At 42.1% G+C, this 10,385-nt stretch overlaps 1 protein-coding gene across 3 annotated transcripts in view; it reads left to right on the top strand.

Moving 5' to 3' along the window:
- PLAC1 (placenta enriched 1) overlaps window positions 1-9,872 on the top strand; it is a 178,329-nt gene extending 168,457 nt beyond the window's left edge. Inside the window, exon 3 of one of the 3 annotated variants that reach the window (XM_017857600.1) lies at window positions 8,978-9,872. In XM_017857600.1, the coding sequence (XP_017713089.1) occupies window positions 9,036-9,674 (639 nt within the window). In that variant the 5' untranslated portion in view covers window positions 8,978-9,035 and the 3' untranslated portion in view covers window positions 9,675-9,872. The remainder of the gene's footprint in view (window positions 1-8,977) is intronic. The other 2 variants (XM_017857592.1, XM_017857606.1) reach the window with 2 other exon arrangements.
- Window positions 9,873-10,385: the final 513 nt, after the last annotated feature.

Raw genomic sequence — 10,385 nt, 5'->3', positions numbered from 1 at the left:
TTTTTTGAGACGGAGTCTCGCTCTGTCACCCAGGCTGGAGTGCAGTGGCACAATCTCGGCTCACTGCAAGCTCCGCCTCCTGGGTTCATGCTGTTCTCCTGCCTCATACTCCCAAGTAGCTGGGACTACAGGTGCCCGCCACCACGCCCAACAAATTTTTTGTATTTTTAGTAGAGACGGGGTTTCACTGTGTTAGCCAGGATGGTCTTGATCTCCTGACCTCGTGATCCGCCCGCCTCTGCCTCCCAAAGTGCTGGGATTACAGGCATAAGCCACCGCCCTGGCCTCTTTTTTTTTTTGAGACAGGGTCTCACCCTGGGCTCAAGCAATCCTCTTGCCTCAGCCTCCCAAGTAGCTGGGACTACAGATGCACACCACCACATTCAGCTAATTAAAATATTATTATTATTTTTAATATTGCTAGGATAAGGAGCCATGACACCCAAAGTCAAATCTTTGTTATATAAAAAGTCCAGATAAGAGAAGTATATAGTGATATTTACCAGTACAATACTCTTATCATATGTGGAGATGGGGTCAACTGCAAAGCACTTTTGGGAACATTCAGGCTTAGGGACACTCAAACAGACCTGAAGTTGGCCTGGATCTCTCTTTTAGTCGAGTTGGCAGAGTGAAAAGCCCAGCCCAGATGGAGCCAAGGGTCAAGTTGGTGTAGGGGAGAATTCACCCATCTTGCCTCTGATTTTCCCTGGAACCTCTAGCGTTTTCTGATTTCTGTGTCTGTGCATAGAACTGGGAGTGGATGTGTAGGTCTGCTCTCAGGAGGAACAGATATCCAGCCTGTGGTTTAGGTTCCTTTTTCTAGCTAAGGGAATCCTTGGACAACCTCAGGGGCTAATTCCATTTGCCTGGGTAAACCTGGGGGCTCTACCAAGCCCCTTCGAGGCACCCCACCATTCTTCAGTACCTTGTGGACCTGAGGCTTCTGCTTCTGATTATGCTGCCTCTCAATTGCCTGGACTTGGTCTAGATACGGCTTGATAATTTCTTCTTTCCTCCCATGTAAAGGCCAGACTAGGGGAGAGTTCCACTTTGTCTTCTTTCCAGAGGATGACTTATCACAGGGATGGAGGAAAAGGGGTACAAAGAGTGCTGGCTCCACTTGGGGTCACTGACTAAGAGCTAATTGACAGGACATTGGGTACCGTTGGGTGGGACAGACATAGAGCCCTTGGCATCAGTGAGCCTAGAAGGTAAGCAGGTGTGCAAGTAGACAGGCCAGGACCCTTGTTAGGACTCTGTACTCTCTAACTATTATAGAAAGACTCTACTGCTACCCCAGGCCTTCAACTGGGAGACTGGAGAAGGAGTGGGGGAAGGGGTTAGCCAATAACCAGATTCAGGCCCTTAGGGGCTGGACAAGGAGGCACAGGGGCAGGTGGTGATTTCTGGTGGTCATTCGTTAATTTCTTCCTCCTTTTACTTAAAAAATATTTACTGAGTACTTACTGTGTACCAGATACTATAGTAGACCAAGACTCCATTTTTAAAGGAATTTACGGTACAATAACTAAGGAATGGGGAGAAATAGTAGGGATCAGGGCAATAGTAAGAAACAGATTTGGGGATTTTCTTCTCCTCAGTATGTGTGTGTCTGTCTGTCTGTCCATCACTGTGTGTGTGTGTGTGAGAGAGAGAGAGAGAGCGCGCAAGAGTGAGAGAGAGAGAGAGAGAGAAAATTTCTCTTCCTACAATGTCCTCATCACAGAGCAATGCATCTTTACCTACTCTGATATGCACGCATGCCTCCCAAATTGTAGGCTCGCTAACAATGACCAACAGCCTTCCTATCAAAAGAACCTTTTCTAAAACCTTTTCTACCTCTCAGGAGCCAAACGATGGTGAATGGCCTCAGTCAGGGCATTATACACATGCACCAAGTGACCACATTCTGGGTGGGGCATACACAAGGTAGCTTTGGGTTTTGGAAAGATGCATTCTGGTCAAGTCAGTGAAAAATCAGCCAAGTAGCCTATAAAGTCAACTGTGGTTTATTTTGGACTTAGGCCACACCTAAGGGGCCATATTTTTTTCTTATGCGTGCACCTCACTTTAAGAAAACCTGTACTCAAAAATCCCAGTTTTGAAAGGGAGACGGGAATGTGCCTGACCATTTTTGGAAGCCATCTAGAGCCCTCATTTATTGACACAGGTGTATCAAAGAGGTGATGAAGCCCTTGAAGGAACATCTGATTCAATCCTCTGCCTTCTGATGATTTCAGATCACCTCAGGCAAATGGGCCTTTATCTGGTTTTGGCAGACTCCCAGAGACTACTAATGGGTTAAAAATGTGGCCGTGGCTGCCGTGGAGTTGAGAGGTCTGCACAGACACAAACCTACCTTGTCTTTTAAAATGAGAAGGGACTCTGGGGCTTTGTGGCAAAGGGTGTAGTTTGCTGAAAAAAATCAAACTCAAATAAATTGTTAAAACATAAACTGAATTAGGAGCATACATTTGGGATGTCCCTCACACTTCATGGAAATTATGAAATACATCTCTTTGTTCAAGTTTAAAATTCAACCAACTCAGCTTCTCTGCACAAAAGGGGAGGAGTTCCCATGACCTGATCTTTGCAATTTCCTCTAAAGTATGGCTTTCTGTATTTATTTAGGAATATTTATGTTCAGTCAGGGCATGGTTTACCCTTGTTGTGTAGCCTTATTATAGTTTGATTTCACATTAGACTACTCACCTTTTAGTAACCAAATTTGCGACCCAGCGGAAATTTCTCTCTTACAAGGAGCTTGGATTCTTATTTATTTCGCAACCTTTATTTGTGTATGAGATGAACCATGACATTTAAACTATGCTTGATAGCTTAACAGATTATAAGAACAAAACCAGATGGCCCAAACAAAAATAATGCTTTGATTGCTTTAAAATTCAATGTCAAAAATTAAAAACAGCTTTCAAAAAGCCTTGACTTTTTTTCCCCTGAGATAACTTCGAATCATATATGTGGACATATACTTTCCCCCAAAATTAGAAATATATAAAACATTTTAACAATGGTTATTTGGGGGCTGAGAAGGGTGTTTCCTTCTTTTTTCTTTTCGACAGCACCCAATTTTTCTGCAGTTACTTTTAGAATCAGAAATAAATTTTTAATGACTGCTTTTTAGTTTAATTTTAATGAAGCCTTTTTAGGGTTCGGTCAAGGTGTTTTTCTCTGCCGAGAAAATGGACATTGTTAAGCATTAGCAGTTCATAATTCTTCTTCCACACAAAATGATGAATAATGTGCGGTTACTTTAACACTGTGCTTCATGAGGTTGGAAAACTGAACCAGTCTCAGCGTCTTTAAAATTAATGTAAATTCTACAAAAGCAGTTATTTAATTTTCTAACTCACTTTAATGTACTTTCAACATCATTAGTATTAATCACAATTGTCACTTTCTTTGAGAGCAGTGAACCAACTAATTCCTTAAAACTGGGCTTTAAAAAGAACCTCCATTTTAAAAGGCTCTCAAACCTTGAGATAGTTTGCAGGGCACAGTCAGAATTTGACTGCTTGAACGTTTAAACTAAAGCGCCCACAAAGTGTTAGGATTCCTTTTTTTCCGTTCTTGTCTTCTAAAAGAATCTTTATTCTGACTCAGATTCATTTTTCTTTAAATCAGCTGCAAGAGAGTGAACAAACTTTGCTGCAAATCAAAGCCCTGACAGTTACATTTCCCTGAAATAATTGCATGCTGCTTTGGAGTTTCCTTTTCCCTGCTGTTTCCTTTTGTTTTGACAACAAGTTTCTGGGAAAACAATATACAAATGATAACTATGCTGTCACGAGTATACTGAATTTTAAAAATAAATAACTGTCGACACAAAAAGCTTCCAGGGGCCTATGGAGTGAATTCTTTTTCCAAACCGTTCCAAAACCAGATGTGGAAATGTTTAGCTAATTCCCTTTCCCATTCTTCATGCAAAGAGTTCATACGTGTCTCTAACGACAGCAGAGGAGATGGGGAGACCAAAAATCCTGTCTGCTTTCAAAGCGATTTCTCTTACACTTCTCAATTCACTCTCTAACATCACAAAACTAATTTGGACTTCAGCTTTTGTCTCTTTTTAAAAGGATTTTTTGGGGTCCTGAGATTAAAAATGCTCTGTGCTTAGACCAATATTCAATCTCTTTATTATAAAACATTAAAAAATAGAGCTCATGGTAAGAACATTTAAAATCTACCCTCTTAGCCATTTTGAAATATACAGTACATTATTATTAGCTGAAGTCACCATGCTGTGCAATAGATCACTAGAACTTATTCCTCCTGTCTAACTGCAACTTTTTACTTTTTGACCAGTATCTCCCCTTACCCCTTCCGCTCCACTCTCTACTTCTTAAAGTAAGTCAGTGGACGTGTTAACCAGCTTGATCTAAAATAATCATTCCACAATGTATACATAGATCATTGTTACGTGTATACAAAGAACACTGTATCCCATAAATAGATACAATTTTTATTTGTCAATTTAAAAACAGCACAGCTGCTTAACTTTATAAGCAGCATTTTCAGCATAAAAAATTTTAACGATGGGGAGTTAAGTGGTAGCTCTTCTTCCTCTTTCCTTTTTTTGTTTGGGCCAATCCACTCTCTTCCTGTCTATAAGAAGAAAAGGGCTGTCTTGGTTTCACAAGTACTATGAGATCTCAGTCTGGCTTTGCTAATCAGATGGTATCACTGTCAGTGACTGACATAGATAGCTCTTAAACATAAACACTGGCATTTTTCTGAACTTAATTAAAAGAGCATATGTGTTTACGGGGGAAGAAAGGAAATACAGTTTATATTCCCAAAATGAAACGTTTTATGATTTTTTAATGTAGAGAATTTATTAAGGCTTATTAGGGAGTTCTTGAAAAAAGGGGAAAGAGGAAAACTCTGTTAAAGGAGCCAGTGGGAAATGTATATGCATAAACTCCATTTACAAAAAAACAGAAAGCTACTTGTATTCTGTGGCTTCAAGGAAAGCAAACATTTTGCATCCAGGTGTTATTAGAAGCTCTGGGTTTGCCTGACCTCTCTATAGCTCAGTTCAGGACGCTATGTACCAACAGCTGAGCCCTACTTGGCTATACAAATGCATCTAAGCTCATTGCTTCAGGCATGTTGCAGGACTAATTTGCAATCGAGTTAAAATGGGGCTACAGTAATACAGACCCTGAGACTGCTTTTTTTTCTCAGCCCAGAGGACTCCCCAAGAAGCTGGACAGTAGTCCCAAAATGAGTGGACCCTTCTTTGCATTTATTTCTTCCCCAGTCCCCAACTCCACGTCAGCTCTAAAGAGTTCTAAAGACTTTAAATAGAATTCTGCCCACAGCTCCTGGGATACTGTGCATGGCCCGCATGATGGCTAAAAATACCTTCAGTTGGGCACCCCCACACAGCCCTCTCTTCTGGCATCTCCTTCCCATCTCTAGCCCCTCAGCCTTCTTTTCCCTCTGCCCACAATAACTAGAGCCCACTTTCTCCCTCCCTTGTTCAGGATCCCATTCTTCCAGCACATCTCAGCAAGGTGTTAGAAAAGTCAGCTGATGAATTCACACTGTGTTGTGAATGACTTATAGTCATCCCCAAGCCGGGCATGGTGGCTCACGCCTGTAATCCCAGCACTTTGGGAGGCCAAGGCAGGCGGATCACCTGAGGTCAGGAGTTCGAGACCAGCCTGGCCAACATGGTGAAACCCCGTCTCTACCAAAAATACGAAAATTAGCAGGGTATGGTGGTAGGTGCCTGAGTCCCAGCTACTCGAGAGACTGAGGCAGGAGAATCGTTTGAACCCGGGAGGCAGAGGTTGCAGTGAGCTGAGGTCGTGCCACTGCACTCCAGCCTGGACCACAGAGCGAGACTCCATCTCAAAACACAATAATAATAATAACCATCCCCCAACACACACACACACACATACACACACACACATACACACACACACTCTACCCTTCCCTAGGAATTGCAGGTAGCAGGAGAAGGGAGGCTGCCCCGCTTTGAGGATCTGTTCTCAGCAAGGAGTAAATCCCAAAGTGTGCCAATGAGCTAGCTTTCTAACTAGCCAATGAGCTTTTCTAGCTCATTTGCAAGCTCATTAGAAAGTACATTCTGCTTTCACCCTAATCTCCTTTCTCTCCCCTTAGAGATGAGCAACCTTAAACCTGGGTCTCAGTGACCTCCTCTTTAAGCTTTATCTGAGCTCAAGGGTATGCTGTCACACGCCTAGTCATCTTCATTTATTTCTCCTATCACACGGTGAGCTGTTCTTGGCTTTACGAAAATCAGAGGAAACGGATTCTGCCGTGTTCACATTTGGAGACTTGTACTAAATGAACCCCTAAACTCAATGACGTTATTGAACCCCTTCCTTTGAGACTGACTCAGTGCAACATAATACAAGAAGTGAATGTGTGGGGGTGGGAAGTGAGGTAGTCTAAAATGATTGCTTGAGGGACAACAGTCTCATTTCTCAGAAATTCTAGACATTTTATAATTATATTTGGATTATCTTTGGGGAGGGAGGAGAAGGAGTACAGGAAAGATGCTTGAGGGAGGGGGAGGAAATGGATGGCTTAACTCTCTGGAAAAGAGTAGCCTTAAACTTGGGTGTTAATTTTGGGGTTTGAACAAAAATAGTTGTTTCCTTGGCCTAGTCCAGAACTACTTAAGGAGGAGGTTTTCATTCAGGGCAATTAGGCCCAGGTTGTGGGATGATGTTAAAGAAAGAAGGAAAGAAGGAGAGAGAGAGAAAAAGAGAGAGGCAGGAAGGGAAAGAAAACCTACCTAAAGCACATTTAGGACAAGGTGGTCTTCTATAGACCAAGACAGTAGTGCAGTAGTGATGGGGTGATTATCTCAGCTTCCAAAAGACGCCTCAGCAAATGTTATGCAGTATTCCAGAGCAGGTGGTTTCTTTACTTAACTGTTGAGTCATCTAGGACCAGCTCACATCAGAATGTACTTATTTGTGTTGTTATTGTTGTTTCCTTTTTGTTTGTTTTGGGGTTTTTTGGTGCAGGGGAGAGAAAGGGAGTAAGTTTTTGTTTGTTTCTTGCTGCAGCTTCTACTTTTGCTTTGTGAAAAACAAACCCCAAAAAAGTTGTCCCAGGAGAGACATTTCAGAAGGAACAAAGAGGAAAGGAAGGAGCCTGGCAGACCTGTGGGGCTTCTCTTTTATACCCTCAACACCCCTGAGAGAATAAGGAATCATTAATGGCAGAGTGAAAGACAGACCAATCTGTGCCAATCAGAAACAAAACATTTCTTCCAGGCCAGTGCATTTTTCTAGTGGGCTCCTGTGCCATGGTTTCCATTAAACAATGCAGCAAATTCCTCACTATCAAGGGAAGAGAAAGAGCTGCATTTTGCAACTGGGGAAAAGGAGAGAAATGTCTTGGGATATTTTTGGCCCATTGCTATGCACATAGTAGGCATTCAACAAACATGAGTCAAAGAATGAATTTGTGCAGGAGTTACTTATCTCAGCAGGGAACGAAAGTGAATCCCTATATGCATGTACATTTCCTTCCAAACTTTAGGCGCTTTACTATGTGATTTATGTCATTTTCACTTGTAAAATGAAAGTTGAGTTGGAAAACATTGGATGATGTTGCTCTTGCTTTCTTCTTTCTTCATCTGTTACCTCCTTCTGACAGCATGTTTTAGATACTTATTCCTAGCACTGCTTTTTCTCCTCACTGGTCTGCCTGCCACTCTTTGAGAGCTAGAAGCAATGTGGACTAGGAAGTGGCCACAGAGCTTTCTATTGAAAAAGAAAACATAAAAAGCTAGAGAAAATAAAAGAATGTAAAGCAAAGATTTAAGGAGATATCTTGTCAATCAATGTGTAAAGTACAAACTCAATCCTCCTTCTCTCCCTTCCTCCCTCCCTCCCTCTCTCTCTTTCTTTCCTTTCTTCCTTTTTTTTTTTTTTTTTTTGAGACAGAGTCTGTCTCTGTTGCCCAGGCTGGAGTGCAGTGGCACAGTCTTGGCTCACTATAGCCTCAACCTCCCAGGCTCAGGCAATCCTCCCACCTCAGCCTCCCGAGTAGCTCAGACTACAGGCATGTACCACCACGCTCGGTTAGTTTTTTGTATTGTTTTATAGAGACAGGCTCTCACTATGTTGCCTGGGCTGCTCTTGAACTCCTGGGCTCAAGCAGTCCTCCCACCCCGGCTTCCTAGAGTGCAGGGATTACAGGCATAAGTCGCCACAACCTGGTCCCTTCCTTTAATATAAGATGTTTACAGTAGTTTTCATGTGTAATATGCATTGAAAAATGTAAAATTCAAAACCAGCATGTTTTTATGTTTCCGCAATTTCAGTATTTTACAAGGTGTCCCAAAGAATTTATCAGGGACTCTATTGGTCATAATGACTTATGATGCCACTGCCAGTTTATGAAGCATTCGTATGATCCTTTTAAGTAAGCCACACGGCAAAATTTCAATATTTGGTTGTTAAGAATAAACCACAATTCCTTCATAGGTTTTTATTTGATCAAATTTGTTGTAACAACAACAAAAAAGCAATAGGGAAGTGTTCATTAGTATGGTCTATGAGAGGACATTGAGGCCCCTAAAGAGGTAAGTGTTGCCATCTTGAATTAAACTCTATCTCCTATCTCTTTATTCAGTGTTTGACACAAAAACTGCTCTGTTTTGGGTTAGTCTTGACGTTAAACACAAAAGGATGCCAGTCCTGATCAGTGTAAACTGTTGTTCTACATATTAGGGATATGTGTTTTATACTAGAACAGCACGGGAAAGTCACTTTAAAAAGCCATTGTAATCGTCCATAAACACGTGAGTTCCAACAATGAAATTAAAGTTCAGTTCTCTCTCGAATGAGTGTTTTCCTCTTCTTAACGCTTTAGGAACAGCCTTTTGCTTAAAAAATATATCACGTTTGAACTTTCAATAGAAAATAAGATGACTTGCCTCTTGTGTTTTTGTGTGCTCTAGAAATCCTCACTGGACGGCTTCCTGTTTCCTGTGGTTCATTATCTGATTGGCTGCAGGGATGAAAGTTTTTAAGCTCATAGGAGTGATGATCCTCCTCACCTCTGCGTTTTCAGCCTGTTCAGGACAAAGTCCAATGACTGTGCTGTGCTCCATAGACTGGTTCATGGTCACAGTGCACCCCTTCATGCTAAACAACGATGTGTGTGTACACTTTCATGAGCTACACTTGGGCCTGGGTTGTCCCCCAAACCATGTTCAGCCACACGCCTACCAGTTCACCTACCGTGTTACTGAATGTGGCATCAGGGTCAAAGCTGTCTCTCAGGACATGGTTATCTACAGCACTGAAATACACTACTCTTCTAAGGGCACGCCATCTAAGTTTGTGATCCCAGTGTCATGTGCTGCACCCCTAAAGTCCCCATGGCTCACCAAGCCCTGCTCTATGAGAGTAGCCAGCCAGAGCAGGGCCATAGCCCAGAAGGATGAGAAATGCTACGAGGTGTTCAGCTTGTCACAGTCCAGCCAAAGGCCCAACTGCGACTGTCCACCTTGTGTCTTCAATGAAGAAGAGCATACCCAGGTCCCTTGTCACCAAGCAGGGGCTCAGGAGGCCCAACCTCTGCAGCCATCTCACTTTCTCGATATTTCTGAGGATTGGTCTCTTCATGCAGATGATATGATTGGGTCCATGTGATCCTCAGGTTTGGGGTCTCCTGAAGATGCTATTTCTAGAATTAGTATATAGTGTACAAATGTCTGACAAATAAGTGCTCTTGTGGCCCTCATGTGAGCACTTTTGAGAAAGAGCAACCTATAGCAACTTCATGAATTAAGCCTTTTCTATATTTTATATTCATGTGTAAACAGAAATAAAATAAAATTCTGATCGCATAAAATATGTTGGGCATTTTATTTAATAAACACATATCTCATTTTTAGTATGGGCCAGGCATTGTTCTAAGTGGTTTGCAAACATTGGTGTATGGTCCCTTCTCTCTAGGATGACTTCCCTCTCCGTCAAGTTCCTCTAAGAAAGCCTTCCGCAATTGACCCTCTGTCTATATCCCCATTTCCCTTACACTCTGCACCACTAACTTAGTACTCAGCCACATCGTTTCTTAGTTCAATCTACAACTGTGTCACTTTTTATCCACAAAAAACATAGGTTGCACTGGTGAATTATAAACTATCAATGGTTCTAAGAAGCACTCACGTCACTACCCACCAGCTGTATGGTAAATTCCTGATGCCAAGAGCCAGAGCTTATGCTTTAGCCACAGACTGATAGTGCTTTGTTTTTGTTTTTGTTTTTTTGAGATGGAGTCTTGCTCGTCACCCAGGCTGGAGTGCAATGGCCGGATCTCAACTCATTGCAAGCTCTGCCTCTCGGGTTCACACCATTCTC

The sequence above is a fragment of the Rhinopithecus bieti genome, unplaced genomic scaffold, assembly GCF_001698545.2.
Source record: "Rhinopithecus bieti isolate Rb0 unplaced genomic scaffold, ASM169854v2 scaffold_3015, whole genome shotgun sequence".
NCBI classification, from domain to species: domain Eukaryota; kingdom Metazoa; phylum Chordata; class Mammalia; order Primates; family Cercopithecidae; genus Rhinopithecus; species Rhinopithecus bieti.
The sequence above is the reverse complement of the archived record's forward strand: the minus strand, read 5'-3'. Positions and strand labels throughout refer to the sequence as shown.